General features: G+C 41.6%; 1 protein-coding gene across 1 annotated transcript in view; it reads left to right on the top strand.

Annotated features, from left to right (window-relative positions):
- LOC113565246 (forkhead box protein N2-like) overlaps nucleotides 1-8,182 on the top strand; it is an 80,278-nt gene extending 72,096 nt beyond the window's left edge. The window contains 1 exon segment of the mRNA XM_026986991.1: nucleotides 8,147-8,182. Coding sequence (XP_026842792.1) covers nucleotides 8,147-8,182 — 36 coding nt within the window.
- The last annotated feature ends 8,703 nt before the right edge of the window (nucleotides 8,183-16,885 follow it).

Genomic DNA, 16,885 nt, shown 5'->3' with positions numbered 1-16,885 from the left:
ACACACGCAAGTCTTCTTCACTGGAGTTTCTCCACAGAATACACTGCAAGTTGCTATCCTCGGTCGAGACTCTTACACAACGATACATATTACAGATATCTCCCGTAATCGCAACGGCGTTTGACCGAAATCGAGCAAGAATATGAAACAGTTTGGGTTGGATTACGGGACCAGCCATTAAAACGTCGTTCAGGAACTATCCAGATGATGTTGAAGCGGATCCATCAAAAACGACGCGAAGCTTGGTCGTAGAACTATCTTCCTTCATGAGGCAATGGTGAGGCAAAAAATATCGGCAGTTCCTGATTGCCTGGGTAGGAACCTGAGACATATGGCCTAAATCCAGGTACTCCTTTATAAATGCTGCATACTGAGATTTAACATCAGGGCGACGATCTAACTTTCTCTCAAGGGTTAGGAATCTACGAAGCGCTTGATTGCAAGATTCTCCAAGGAGATCCAAATTATATTTTGCTGGCAGCCGAACACAATAATCGCCTTTATGTAGTCGACGGAAATGCTGCACAAAGTGTGCTTCACAATCTAGCCCTTCTTTGGTAGACTTTATTATTGGTTCGATGCTATTTTCTACCTCCCAAAACCTCCGAAGAAGCACCTCAAGCCGATCCTCTGGACTATTATCCTCAGCAGCTACGGCCCGAGCGCGAGAGACCATCAACGAGGAACCTTTTAAACGCGAACAACTTCCAGACGCGACCCATCCCAAGCGCGTTTTCTGAATTGAGGAGCTCGAAAAACAGACTTGCGCCAATTAGCAGATCGACGCGTTGTGGCTCAAAAACTCCGGATCATAAAACTCCGGATCAGCTAATGGTATGTTAGATGGAATGTTCCAGTTTTGAGTGTCAATTCCAAAGCTTGGCTGTCGATCGGCTATGCTAGAGGCTACAATGGCAGTGATGAGAGTTGAGTAATCCGATGAGCGAGAGTGCAGGCTAACGTTGACCGAAAATCTATCCGTGACGAAGCTAGAGTCGCCTATTCCCGAGACTGCAGTCGATGATTTCATTTTTCGAAGCTGAAGCTGATTCGCGAAACGAGAAGTTATTAGATGCAACTGGGAGCCGGAATCCAGCAACGCTCGGCAGGGAACTAAAACTCCGGAACGATTTTTGACTAAGACCGTGGCCGTGGCAAGTAGAACAACACCATTCCTGAGATCTTGGGCAATAAGGGCAGACGAGGTAGCCGCTGAAGTAGAGGGCTCAGTGGTATGCTCAGACGGCATAGACTCAGACAGCGCAGACTGAGATGGAGTATACGGCGCTGATTTTCCTTAGACAGCGGTATCTTCAGGGATACCAAAATGAAGGAGGGTATGGTGTCTACCCCCGCAGGTATGACAGTTGCTCGAGGTGCATTGAAGTAATCGATGCCCTGTTCTGAGACAATTTATACATAACGAAAGCCGCTTGGCTTCTTTATGGCGATTTGTGGGGGACAGCGCTTGAAACTTCTGACAGTGGTGGACCTCGTGAGCACCTCGTTGCACAGCGCGCAGCGTGCTACGGTTTGGTTCGTTGTAACCAATGTGGACCTAGAATTATTATGCTTTCTACTTCTGCCCACCTGATTGCTCAACGCATAGCTTGCCATAGAAAAGTCCATCGTCTCCAATGATCTTCATCGCTGCTCCAAGAACGAGGCCATAGATTCCCACGACGGAATTAAGTTGGCGAATGCGGGGTCGTTGAATCGTTCCTCCCACTTCTCTTAGCTCGCTGGATCCAGTTTTCGGAGAAGCTCCTGCACGATGATGCATCCTGCGATCTGCTCAGTGGTGCCCAAACACTGGAGTGCGCGCATATGTGAATTGAACTTGTCTGAAAGCTCCCGAGTGCGCGCATATGTGAATTGAACTTGTCTGAAAGCTCCCGAAGCATGACCACTGACCCAGGTTCCACAGCCTGAAGCGCCAAGATTTCATTGATGTGTGCCTGAAAAACCAATTGCCGATTATTGAATCTGTTTTCCAGCAAATCTAATGCCACAGCATAATTGCCATCTGAGATTTCCAGCGACCGAACAGTCTCCAATGCCGAATCCCGCAGACATGAACGCAAATGCTGGAGCTTTTCTATGTTTTTTAAGTCCGGATGGCTGTCGATGATGGTGGCAAACATTGAATAAAAGTCCGTCCAGTTCGCATACCCGCCGCTAAACGTCGGCAATTGTATAGGAGGCAGGGATGGTACTTGTCTACGGTGAGGTAGAAATTGCGAGCCGGCAAACTCAACCGTAGTGTTTCCTCCAGCCAAGGTAGAATGAAACGGCATGCGGCCGCTACTCTTAGCCATTTCCCTCATAATCGCCGCCTTCAGCGAGCTTGCAAGTGACTCAAAAATGTCACACAAACCACTATGAATTTCGCTTCGATCCAATTCCTCAAGCTCGCCGTGAAACATCTCAAATTTGCCGATCAACTTCTCGACTTGCTCTTGCTTTACCACGAGCATGTAGTAGTCACAGTCCAACGACTCATTCTGCCAAGCGGTAGCTAACCTTTTCATTTTCTCGCATAATTCCGTTGGCTTAAGCTTCAAAAAAGACACCCTGTTTTGCTCACTGGTCATTGGAATTTCGTTAGCAGCATTAATTTCCATGGTAGCGGCAGCGTTAGCAGAAAGACCAACGTCTCTAGCGGGAAGATGAGCGCAAAGAGTAGCACGAGCAATAGACGACAAGAACCGAGCCCAGCAAGCGAACAGCTATGTACGAACTGTATATACAAAGGCGACCGGTGTAAGAAACGTTTCTTGCGGGAAGATGACCGAAAAGAGAAGCGCATGCCAACAGCTACGTGCACTACCGAATATGCAGGGGAGGCCGGTGTATATATGTATGGATAACTTATGTGGTCGATGACACTGGTTGAGATGGCAATTAGTTTAGATCTTTGAATGCTATATTAGTTTGTGATTGCACTGATGGATTATTTATTGCACAATCACGTCGGGGTCACCAAATGTTAAGCTATTAAGCGTTTTTAATAACTGTTGCAATTTGAAGTTAATGAAAGTCGAGAGGCTGTTTATAATTCACAATTTATTTGCATATGTAAACCAACTTATCGCGTATGTACATATGGGGATGATTGGGCGAACGATTGATGCGAGGATGTTAATCTAATAGCTGCGACGATTAGCTCAGGAGTGCCCATGCAAGGTCTGACGGACCAAATTGCCGGGCCCTATGCAGCAAGCTTAGACGCGAGCGAGAGCGTATGATAGCCCGAGAGCGTTAGAGCTGCTCGGGGACGCTGTTAAGCTGAGTCCGAGAGATTGCGACATAAGAAGACGAAAGAATTCCGCTGCATGCGCATATGCGGTAGCAAATGATCTTTGCAGTGGGGGCATTGGAAACGACAACACCAAAATGCATTTCCTTTGGGCCGCACCACTGGCAATAATTTAAAATATTTAAGCTGCTTGACCCGACAGAGAGAAAGAATAGTTATTGAAGTTGAGGTGATAGTGAGAGAGTGATAAAACAACAAAAGCTGCAAGACGAGAGACGAGAGCTGTAATGCAATGTAATTTACTCACGTCAACAACACAAACACAACAACCGGACGCCGAACAATTTTAAGTTCAATAAATAATAATTAAACACAAATCCAAAGGCATGCACTCGCGGAATAGAATAGGTTTAAATATAGTAGGTGGATTACGAAGGTATTTAATGTTTATTTAAGAAAATACCGGTTGTTAATGTAAAACAAAAGGAAAATATACGGAGCGCAAAACAAAAGCGCGTCTGATCTACGAAAGAGAACGAATGCGATTGTATGAGTGTCATGGGTTTTGCTACGTTTGCAAAATTAGGAATGAATTTCCTGTATAACCCGCACAGACCTAAGAATGATTTTATTTGCTTAGTCGTTTCCGGTATTGGAAACTTGACGATGGCAGAGATCTTGCCTGGATTTGGTACTATTCCTTCAGTAGTGACTACATGACCTACGAATTCAGTTTCCTTTTTCATGAATTCACATTTATCCATTTGTAGCTTTAAGTTGGCGTCTCTCAACTTTCCAAATACTCTCCTTAGTGACAACAGGTGTTCTTCCAATAAACTGGAAAATATAATGATGTCGTCTATGTATACAAAGCAATCTTTGAAGATTAACTCTTCTAGCAGATTGTTCATACATCTTTGGAAGGTAGCGGGGGCAGTGGTTAGCCCAAAAGGCATACGAGTGAACTCGTAATGTCCATGCTTAGTGGAGAACGCAGTTTTGTCGTGAAATACTGACATTTACCTAGTTTGTCTAGGATTTCATCCATTCGTGGAGTTGGAAATTTGTCCTAAACTGTTATTTCATTTAGACTTCTATAGTCTACTACCATTCGATATTTTTGATTTCCTAAAGCATCTATCTTCTTCGGAATCATAGATATGGGCAAGCAGTAAGGAGAATTGGACTTTCGAATTATTCCCTGTCTGATCATATCTTTGACTTGTTGGTTTACCTCCTGATCGTGTATCTGGGCATATTTGTAAGGTCGTCTGTAGATCGGGTCTTCATGTTGAGTTTTGATCTCGTGCTTGATTGTACTTGTGAAAGTCAAATTGTCACCTTCTCTGTACTGCACATCTATAAACTCATATAAGACCTTCTTTAATGCCTCCCTATCTTCGTCGTTTAAATGATCTAATCTTAATTGATTACATACCCTTAGTTTACTGTCTAGAGGGGAAGCGAAGTATTGATCTCCCTCTGGAGATGGATCAAGGCACTTATGTGCGATCTTCTCTTCTTTTGTAGAGGGATCTATGCACTTCTGTGGGGTCTTGCCGGCTTCAATAGCTTCTCCACCCTGAATGATTGGGTACGACCTAGCTCCTAATGTTACAGTGTCATTTCTGTAATCGATGACGGCTTTACTTTCCATCAAGTATTCTCTTCCTAATAAAATATCATAATTTTCGGAAAAGTTATGTATGTAGAACTTTTGTTCGGACGGACATGTTTTGTTCGCATTCCTCATTATACTCTTAGTTATACGAACAGGTCCATTGATGGTATGGACCGTAAGGTTATCGTCTTTTATCTCGGAATCTGTATAATTTTCTTTCATGATGTTGATCGATGATCCCGAGTCAGCGATACACCTTAATATTCTTTTATTAATGGTAATGTTTATATAGGGTCCTCCTAAGTTTCTTCCGAGGCGGCTTGATGAAAATTTACGTCCATCTTCGTTTAGCCACTCTGGCTCTCCCTCCCTCTTTTAGTAGGTTGGTTGGGTCCACTCCCACTACCTTGGTTTTGGGATATTTGCTGATTGAATGGATTCTGAGCCCTACCTTGATTCAAGGAATTTTTGAACTCATCCAGGATTTTGGGAATTTTGATTTTGATTTGTTCGATTAGTCTGACCTGTTCCAGATGAACTCTGAGTTTGATTGTGATAGTTAGTAGTATTATAATTTGGATAATAGTTTCCAACATTCTTTCGATTTGATTGAGACGATTTCGATTGATCTTTATTTGTACCTGAATCTTTTATACTAGTTTCGTATAATCCTTCTTCTTGTGCTGCCTTCTTAAGATTAGACAATGTAGTAATATCTTTTCTTTCTAAGGTCATGAACATTCTGTCAGGAAGTTTTCGAGTAATGACATCTTTAATTGTGTTATTCAAAGCATTTTTGTAAATGACATTATTTTCTGGTATGTTTCCTAAGTTTAGCTTATTGTTTATTAATAAAGCTTTTATTTCTTATTTTTCTATAAACTTACGAAGACTGCCGTTGAATCTGGTGGTGTATAGTTGTAAGAATTCTTCATATGGTGTGTGATTCTTGAACTCGTTGATTAGCGCCGTCTTCAGTTCGTGCCATGTGTTGGGTTGTATCATCTGCGATATGCGTTGTGCCTCTCCTGTCAGTTGGATCTCGGTCGCTCGAAATAGGATCCTTTGTTGTCGAAGATCTTCAGTTGGATATAAACTGCATACATATTCGATTCGGATGATGAACGAACTCAACTGTCCAGATGAACCATCAAAGGCAGGTATTTGTCGGATCGACAGCAGTGCCTGGTTCAAGTAGACTTCGCTCAATGTTGGTGATGGTAACACCATGTTGTATTTGTTGGTGTTGATTGGGTTTTTTTTGTTGTAGTTTTGAACTTTATTTTGGTTCACTTGTAATTTTTTTTGATTTTGTATTTAGTGTTTCACTGTCCTTGGTGATTCACTATCTCCGCTTCACTTAAATTTAGTTTTGCAAATCGTATGTGCTTGCAGCACATAGGTTCTTTGGCGGATTTCACAATTTTATTAACTATTCCGGGATTACGTGATCACAGTAATTATAAATTGCACAAGCTGACCATTACCGCAACTAGAAATTTAGTTTTAAAAAAAAGATTTTATTTTTAGTACTTATTTTTTTATGTCACAAGATTGGTTGAATTCCCCGACTTAACTTTACGTCTGCTTGTCTCAAACGGAACTGACTTCTCTACTGTTTGCTAGTTTCCATGAGCCCTTCTCTCGACTCTGGCTTCGGATGCTGCTTGGGGAAGCGTCGGCTTTTGATCAAAGGCATCCGCTGCTGGCGATCGGTGTTGCATTACATGAGTGAGCTAGGAATGTGATACTCATTGGTTTTAGCTAGCTGGAATGTCGGAAGAATCAGTTATTGATTTTTCTGTGGTGTCCTGTTACTTGTGTGGATGGGGTAGTTGTGTGGATGAATTGGGCATAAACATAATGAGTATGGGATGTGCAGAATTATGGATATGTCACTATATATATTTATATATAAATAAACAGTCTCCCAAACTGACTCAAACTAATTCAACTCAATTATATCAAGGATAGGATAGTAATTCATAGTCCGATAGGGTCCCGAAAGTACTATCCGCGATTGCCTAAGCACTATCGGTGATACTTGTCGGTATCCCAGCTTAGCAACGATCTCAGTGGGAGCCCACGGTCCCATAGGAACCCGAAAGCGCTATCCGGCGATTACCTAAGCACCCACACGCTCCCTTTTCGGGGAATTGGTCTGCCGTCCACCATTTTAGGTCTCAGACTCGAAGTCCCGGCAAATTATAAATATGGCTGTAGTTTCGACCCTGGAGTAGACTGAGATGTGTACCCCAGCCAGGATCGCTTCCTTACAGATCTTTAAACTATTTGTGAAGCGGAATGATGTAGGACTCATTCTAAATCACTGGGACACAAGACTGTTCCAAAGAGAGGTTAAAGAGAAAGGTTAAGGGTTTGCAAAGGGGCACAGTGGTTTAAAATGCAACTTGGTGTCTTATCTTGGTACCTTATCTGGACCCGCAAAAAACGATATGTTCATAGATGACAAATCTTCCAGATTAACGTTTTCCTCAAAAATAGCTAGAAAAGTGCTGTTAGCGTGAGGTAGATGGTACCGATACGGAGTGAATGCATTGTAAATATGAGACGAGTACGTTGTTTGGAAATACCAACAGCAGAATCTTTTGTTTTGTTTTAGGTAATGAACGGATGAATGAAAACAATTTGAATTACGCTTAGAGTTAACGAACGAAAAGAATTTTTTAGGATCACTACGAAAGTTTCTACTACATTGTGAAAGGTATTGATTATAGCACTGACTATTAACGGCAAGGAACTGAGAGCGAGCGAAGGAGTATAGAGCGAAGGCCAACGTGGAGCCCGAGTTCTGGTACTTTTTATAGAGAATGGATTTATTATTTTTTAAGTATGACAAATACTTGGAGAACCGGGGAGGTTAGGTAAGGTTAAGGGCGGAGTAAATATAGCTATAAAATGAGTTAACAGTTGCGTCTATGTTCGGTAATGAATAAAGAAATTACCAATCAACACGCGAGAGATGTAGATCTAAATCGATAAAGTTTGTTTTGTGAAAACACTTTTTGCGGCAAGGAGCCATGGAACAGTCAGCACAACCAGATCGGGTACAGTCAAGGGATATGGACAGAGTTGGGTGGTAAGGATCTTCAGGAAATGATATTGGGCTTGCTCTGGATACAGTAGTTAGAGAAGCATCGTTAACAGACATAAGGCCAAGAAAAATGTCCCTAATGTTTTTAACAGTATTAATGGACCAGGGAAATATCCGCTAGCCCATTGATAAAGTCATTGTGGCAATTCAGAAACAACAGGCTAGCGTCAACCACATATGGTCATGAGATCAGGACACCAGCCACCAGGTCCGGTTAGGAAGCGAGCAGAGAATGAAGGAAACGCCGAGGGAAAAATACAGGCCCCGCTTGTCGGAAAGTGCCGTTGGAGCCAGGCGGCGTCGGCTACGACGTAGAAGCGATCCTATAAATGGAAGGCTACGACGATGAGGGAGGACAGTCAGCCAGAGAAGAGACATCAAGAGTGAAGTGAAAAGTGAGCAACAAAGTAAGATCAAGCACGACGGGAAAAACTTTAGAAAGCGAAGACGTTGTGTGAGGATTGAGAGGCGGACTCGAGCCCAAAGCCAAGAGCCAAAGGCCCCAATCCCTTGAACCAACGGTGCGACGCTTGGAGTGAATCCCATAGGAGGCGAACGGCGATCGGGCCAGAAAACCAAGTTGGCGGATTTGGGCTACCTGCCAAGCATCAATAGCCCCAGTCGTTAGAGCCGGCGGAGCCACGCTTGGAGACGCCTTGGCGGGCCACGAATAGGTCGCGCACAACACAAGAAACGGAGAGGAGCAGAAACCAACTGCCGAACTCGTCCAGAAGGCGAAGTAGCGTAAGATAGTTCTAAGATACCAATAAAGCTTAATTGTTGTAGTGTATTGACACTCAGACTTAAGCACGCGTTGTCTTCAAGATTCCCTTTTATTCTATATCCCTTGGATGGTGTGGCCGTATATAGATATTAATATAATACCTAACACGCCTCTCCTTAGATGTTTAATATACATGTCATTTACAAATCTATTTTCTTATAACAATTTGATTTGTGTACTTAATCTAATTAGCGTATATAAAATTTATGTGATTTCGTATTTTTCTTTCTTCTTAATCTATTTAGTATTTGTTTCAGTGTTTAATTTGTACATAATTTGATTTCATAATTCCTTTCTTTATATTATTTTATTGTTAAATACGCTTTACTACCTTCCCTGCCTCACGTGGTCTCAACTCTCTCCTGGTGGGTGTTTGTTGAGAAACTATTTGTTCATTGTTGGTTTTGGAATTGTCATCTACTGAACAATTGCTTTCGACATCAGGTGTTTTCGCATTAGGCGATGTATGATTGTTAGTGCTTTGGTTTCTAATTTGATCCAGGTGACGTTTTATTTCTTCATTGCATTTATGTGATAAAACACCTGAAACTGCATGACTGCTAGCATCAGTCGTTAATACTAACGGTTGATCTGGGTTGTAGTGAACTAAAACTTGTTCAGAAGTTACTTCTTTCTTTACCTCTTCATATGCACTCTGACATTCGCGTGTCCAATTAAATTTTGTATTTTTCTTTAATAATGCATATAAAGGACTCATTATCTGAGCGAAGTTATTGATAAACTTTGAATAATAATTTACCATGCCTATGAAAGCTCTAAGCTGTGATACGTTTTCCGGAGCCGGTGCAAACAATACACTCGCAACTCTATCATTGTTTTTGCTCAGTCCTATCCTGTCAATTGAAAATCCTAGGTAACAAATTTTGGATTTAAAGAACTCACATTTCTTGTCATTTAATTTAAGTCCAACTGATTTCAGTTTTCTAAGTACAGCTTTTAGGTTTGAAATATGTTCTTGAAGATCTCGTCCTGTAACTGTTATGTCATCTTGATAAACCACAACTCCTCGCATACCCTGAAACAACCCTTCCATTGTTTTTTGAAAAATAGCTGCTGCAGTTTTTATACCAAATGGTAAGCGTTTAACTTTCAATAGTCCAATATGTGTGCTCCAAGTACACAAATTTTGAGATTGCTCATCTAAATTTAGCTGATTGTAAGCATTTGACAGGTCAAGTTTTGAATACAGTGTACCCCCTTCAAGCGCTGCAAAAATGTCGTCTATTCGAGGTAGTGGATACTTTACGTCGACTAAAGACCGGTTTAATGTAACCTTATAGTCACCACAAATTCGTATGTCACCGTTTGGTTTTAAAATCGGTACCAAAGGTGTTGCCCATTCAGAACTAACAACTTGCTCTAAAATTCCATCATCTATGAATTTTCGTAACTGCACTTCAATCTTTTCTTTCCATGCTAATGGTACTGACCTAGGCTTGAAAAATATTGGTTTTGCATCTTCTTTTAATAGTAACGATATCGTATTCGTAGTATATGAACCTAAACGAGGCTCAAAAACTTCAGCAAACTCCGATTTAATCTGTTCTGTAATTACAGAATTTGGTTCATTTACGTACACATTGTTCACCTGCATTAACTCAAAATTAAAAGCTCTCAAAAATGTTCTACCTAGCGAAGGTGGACTCACTGCATTGGTTACAACAACAACAATTTGTTTTTTTAGACCTCGATATTCGATCGTTGCATCGTACTCACCAATAACTTTGATTGAATCTCCATTGTAATCTACATATGGAACTAGACATTTTCTAAGTGGTCTGCTGGTATTTAAGCTTTCGTAAAATGTTTTTGGAACCAATGTGCACGGTGCACCAGTGTCGCAAGCAAATTTCGTTATGTTTCCATCAATTTTTACAGGTAAATAATATACTCCACTAGTTGAGGTTGTATCAACGCTATAGATAGAAAAGTTATAATTATCATTATCAAAATTATTAACAGAATAGGTGTCATGTTTTGTTTGAGATACATAATTTACGGATTTTTTTGATTTATTTTTACAAATGCTCGCCAAGTGACCTATTTTTCCACAGCTGTGACATTTGCATGCCTTATACTTGCATTTGTTTGAGTTATGATTTCGCCAGTGTGTGCATGGCTGCTGCTTCTTTTCTCTGCCAGCGTCGCAGTCGTTTTCGCCGTCGCCGTCACCGTCGCTTCTGCCGCCTCTGTAACTCACGTTTCGGTTGCCCTTGAAATGACTTCTGCCGTTGCTCTTTGCTTGATCTCTGTTCTCGCCTCTTTGCCTCTGCCATTGACTAGTCCCGTTCTTTTGATGCATGTAGTTGACGTTGTGTTCTGTCTTCCTTGTGCTGATCTTCGTCTCCATGATCATCGCCTTCTTGAGTGCATCAGCCAGAGTTAGATTTTCGTCTTCTTCACATATTCTTTCATATATGGGGTTGGGAAGGCTCATCACAAATTGGTTTAATACAAACGCTTCCAGATTTGAGCCAAATTTGCATTCCAATGCCAATTGTTTAACTCGAGCATACCACTCCGCTACAGTCTCATCTTCACTTTTTGTGGACATGTGAAATTTTTTTCTTTCTCTGAATATGAGTGTAGGTGGTGTGTAGTGTGTTTTTAAAATTTCACATAATTCTTTGTATGCTTTTGATACGGGTGATACCGGATCGCACAAACTATGTAGTACAGTGTAAGCCGCTGTACCGATCGACTTCAACAAAACTGCCTTTTTTGTGTTTTCCTCTTTCACATTCAATTCGCACAAATGTATGTCGAATTTTTCCTTCCAAATGCAGAACGTTTCTTGGTGTGGCGAAAACTCAGCAATTGTTGCCATTTGATAGAATGTTGGTGCTTCATTTTTCGTCATGTTGCTATTCATATATTATATGCACTTTTAACATGTGTATGTATATTAATACGTTTTATTTTATCCTCGTCGCCAATAATGTAGTGTATTGACACTCAGACTTAAGCACGCGTTGTCTTCAAGATTCTCTTTTATTCTATATCCCTTGGATGGTGTGTCCGTATATAGATATTAATATAATACCTAGCAATTGTTATACAGTAACCTAACCCAATCCGTGTGTTCTTATTTTTCGTCGGGGCAACTTTATAAATTTGTTGCGGCGAGCCCACCGACCGCAGAGCCAGCCTAGCTGAATCAGACGGAACAAAGAGGTTCGTTACAAAATAATTCTATACGATAGAATTAATTGCTAAGAGGTGGTGTAAGTAAAGCTCAGCATCAGACCTGGGAGGAATGTAGGAGCAGGTTAAATAGAAAAATGCCGAACCAACACGAACTTTGACTGCAACAAATTCAATTCCATGGATGTTATTGAATGGGAATAACTCAGATGAGAAATCAGATTTGACTGCAACCAGAACCCCACCAGCTCAAGATGGGCGGTCCATTCTATAAATAGTGTAACTGTCAATGAAAATTTCATGATCATTGATAGAAGAGTTAAGCCAGGTTTCGTTAAAGCGATGGCATCGAAATCAAAAGACGCACTATTTGTATTTATAATTTGACGCAATTTTCCCAACATTAGTTTTTTGGAGCAGCAGGTTCGGTAATTCTGGGACTCGAGTTCGAATCTTAATTGAAGAAAGTCATGCATGAGCGATATATATAAAACGGAGCTGTTTCAAGATAAACCTAGTGGTTCGGTTTAACGTTTATTTGAGCAAAGTGGTATATATATTATAAGTACGATACAATACAGAGTTGCCAGATAATCGTTGCTTATTTAAACGATAATATTGATTACATTTTTAACAGTTATAAATAAGCTATAATATTGACCATTAGGTGGGATGGGGCTAGACAAAGTGCAACAATCTATTTCGTATATTCGCTATCTCTCGCGTACTCTCTATGCTTCCCCCAACATCGTTGCGTATTCGCTCACAAAAGGTGCAAGAACAATTTATAGCGAAGTGCGGTCTGCATTTTCCTTGTCCTACAGAAATAAATTTTTGTGAAAAACATTTTTATTTTGTTGGACGTTGACATGCAATGAATGCATCTTTCAAGAGGCGATGCAATTACTGCACCGTCAAGTGGCCCGTGTGACACCAGCAGCTGCCGCATGACGCGCGGTGCGTAGCCGAACCAAACGCGAACATGCAAGAAAGACAGATATTAGACTAACATTCGAGGAAAATTTGCACTAAACTTACTAAGAAACTAAGCAAGCAATCAAAATACAAAATACAAATACCACAACAATTACTAATTACTAGAAAGGTGTGTAAGGATTAGTAATTTAATAAGAGGAAGAGAATTAGTGGTGGATATAATATGGTAGAGGGAATTATAATCCGAGCATAAGACCCTTAACGGTTCATGCAAGGAATAATTCGATCTACAAAGTGGAAGGAACAACGGTATAAAATTTCTAGTCAGTCTAATAGGAATCGTGAAGTTTATGCGGCTCAACAGATCAGGGCTGTCTATGTCACCCCTGATCAAGTTGTGCATAAATATCACACCAAGCATTTTTCTACGGTTAACTAAGGATGGGAGGTTTACTAATAATAGTCTACTAGAGTAAGATGGGAGTCTCACACCCGCATCCCAGTTAAGGCCCCGCAGAGCAAAGAGTAAAAAGTTTTTCTGTACTGATTCTATACGGTCCTGGTGTACTTTGTACTGAGGGCACCATACACAGGAGCCGTATTCTAAGATCGGACGAACAAGCGAGGTATAGAGAGTCTTTGATATATAGGGGTCGTCAAATTCCTTTGACCACCTCTTTATAAACCCAAGCACGCCCATGGCCTTATTTACCATGGTAGAAATGTGTTCGGAAAACTTTAACTTGGGGTCTAACATAACACGCAGATCATCCACCAGGGTAATTCTCTCAAGAGAACCCCCAAATAGGGTGTAGGGAGCCAACAAAGGGCTAGAACGATGAAATGTCATAACTTTGCATTTCGAGGCATTAAGGTGTAACAAGTTTGCACAACACCATGACTGAAAGCTATTGAGATCGGATTGCAAGCGAGAATGAAATGAAATGTCCTTGTACTGGACACAGAGTTTAACATCATCCGCATACATAAGTACTCGAGAGTATGTTAATACTGAAGGCAAATCATTAATAAAGAGTGTGAAGAGTAGGGGCCTAGATGGCTGCCCTGTGGTACTCCCGAAGAAACCTTTACTGGTAAAGAGAGGGAGTTTTTGAAGAGGACTCTTTGAGACCTAGAACAAAGATAGCTAGAAATCCATCTCAGGAGGTTGGGCGGAAACCCTAAAAGGTCAAGTTTATGTGCTAAAAGGGAATGGTTTACAGAGTCGAATGCTTTACTAAAGTCGGTGTAAATAACATCCGTCTGTAAGTTACCTTGAAAGCCTTTAATAATGAAAGAGGTAAACTCTAACAAGTTCGTGGTGGTTGATCGGCGCCTTATAAATCCATGCTGAGTTGGAGATATAAGTGACTTGCAGAGATGTTGCAAGTGCGGAGTTAAAACATTCTCAAACAATTTGGGAATAGCGGATAACTTTGCTATACCTCTATAATTTTTTGCATCAGACTTGCTAGGGCGGAAACCCTAAAAGGTCAAGTTTATGTGCTAAAAGGGAATGGTTTACAGAGTCGAATGCTTTACTAAAGTCGGTGTAAATAACATCCGTCTGTAAGTTACCTTGAAAGCCTTTAATAATGAAAGAGGTAAACTCTAACAAGTTCGTGGTGGTTGATCGGCGCCTTATAAATCCATGCTGAGTTGGAGATATAAGTGACTTGCAGAGATGTTGCAAGTGCGGAGTTAAAACATTCTCAAACAATTTGGGAATAGCGGATAACTTTGCTATACCTCTATAATTTTTTGCATCAGACTTGCTACCTTTTTTATGGAGAGGAATTATAAACGATTCCTTCCAGATTGGGGGGAAGCAAGAGGATTGATTCAGGGTGAATAGTTTAAGCAATGGTCCACACAGAGCCTCGGCGCAGTACTTGAGTACACAACCTGGAACCCCGTCTGGACCCGGTGAAAACACCGGCTTAACTAGTCGAAGATCTTGAAGTAGGGAATATTCATTTAACAAGGGACTGAAAATGCCGTTCGACCTCGGTAATCCGTATGGGTACGGTTGACCAGAGTAGCGTTCCTCAGAATAGGTGGTTTGGAAAAACTGGGCAAAAAGATAGGCAATTGCCTGATCATTATTTGCCGACGTATTACAAAATGATAGCGAGGATGGGTGTGCGGACGTTCTACGCTTACAGTTTACGAAGCAGTAAAACTGTTTAGGGTCCTGAGAAAAACTTATCCTGCAACGAGATAGGTAGTTCTTATAGCATTGAGCATTAAGAACTGAAAAGTTTGACCGAGCTATTACATAACGAGAGTGAGAAGTAGGAGAACCCACTTCTTGAAATTTTGTATAAAGTCTTGATTTTAAGTTTTTAGACTGGATAACTCTTTGGTAAACCAAGGGGGTTTTCCAGATCTAATCGGACAAGAAAGCGGGACACAAGAATCAAAAAATGTGCCAAGAGCATTGTAAAAAATGTTTGTGCCTTTTGTGACATCAGTGCACAAGTACACAGCGGACCAATCAAAATCCCTAATTAGGTTATTAAGCTTCGCAAACTCGGCTTTATGAAAGCAGCGGACACGTTCAGTTGGTCCTATATCTAGCGACACCTCGAAAGTAGGGTGGTAGGCGTCTTCAGGTATAGTGAGCGGAAGGGCTCGGGTTAACAACACTATGGTCGGATCCGATACAAATCATAGATCAAGCAATCGACCCAAGGAATTTTTCACATGATTGACTTGAGACAGGGACAGGTCAAGCAAGCCGTCAACAAAGTCATGTCGTGACATGGGCACTAGGATACTAGACTCGTTTACCGAAGATCAAACAGTTCCTGGCAAGTTGAAGTCACCAAGAACTATCATACGATCTTTATCAGTTAGCGAGGAAGAAACAGCGGTTAAAGCGGACAAGTGCTGCTCATAAATTGAAATATCCGAAGAAGGTGGGATATACGAGCAAGTAATGAATATAGCGAAAGCGGGAAGAATCAGTTTTACACACAGGAATTCCAGTTCCTTTTGAACTTGGACTGTGAAGTGTTCTGACGTGAAGTAAGAGTCCACTGCAATTAGAACCCCTCCTGCACGTCGAGACGAACGGTCCTTTCTAAAAGTTGTGTACCGACCTGCCAAAACCTCGGAACTAAGAATGTCCGGCTTTAACCAGGTTTCAGTAAACACAATAACGTGGGAAGCAAATGCAACACTATCCCGGAAAAGAATGCTGAGCTTACTACGCAAGCCTCTTACATTCTGATAGGTTACTAAAAGAGAAGTTAGTTTTTTGGAAAGGTTGAAGCAAGACGGGAAGTTGAGGAAGAGGAAGTTGAGGTTGAGGGTGGCACACTGGAAAGATTTGGAAGGGATATGGGGGGCCTATTCTTCTTCTTAGCCTTAAACTCCTTCACCACCAAATGCTCCGGCCAAAATTTGGCGGAGCAAATGGTGTCAAATTGAGTTGGGGAGATGCTTATCTTAAACGAGGCTCTCTCCCTGGCATAAGATAAGTTAAATTTCTCCACCTTTAAACCCACGGCTTTTATTTTGCTTTGAATAAAAGCAATTACATCATTAGATGTGAGGTCAGGGGCCAGCCGTGAAACAAAAACTTGTCGTTTTGGTGGGACTCCCACCAGTGGTTTAGTCACCACAGGCCTAGTACCTGTGGTGGCAATATCCGGAGGTCCGGAACGTCTATAGACGGGACAACTAGCGAACTTGCGGACACCACGGACACGGACGCTGCAGACGTACTTGGCTGCACATTCTCCGAGGCGATGGATTCGGCTACCGAATCTGCATCGCCAGCAGCTGTCGTTGCCTTTGGAGTGGCAAACGAGATCAACTGCTGCACACTTGGAGTGGTCGGAGTCAGTTTTTCGGCGGCGCACGGCTGCGTGACGGTTGGCACTTGCAGGTCCCGCGGCTTGTTGGCTCCATGTTGTGGTAGTTCTCTCGAGAGAATTACACTGGTGGTAAATAAGGTCACAGGCGAGCTTAGGTTTGTAAAGAGGTGGTCAAAGGAAT

Source organism: Drosophila persimilis, unplaced genomic scaffold, assembly GCF_003286085.1.
Source record: "Drosophila persimilis strain 14011-0111.01,24,50 unplaced genomic scaffold, DperRS2 tig00000002-arrow-pilon, whole genome shotgun sequence".
In the NCBI taxonomy this organism is placed as follows: domain Eukaryota; kingdom Metazoa; phylum Arthropoda; class Insecta; order Diptera; family Drosophilidae; genus Drosophila; species Drosophila persimilis.
This window is presented reverse-complemented; position numbering and strand designations above follow the sequence as displayed.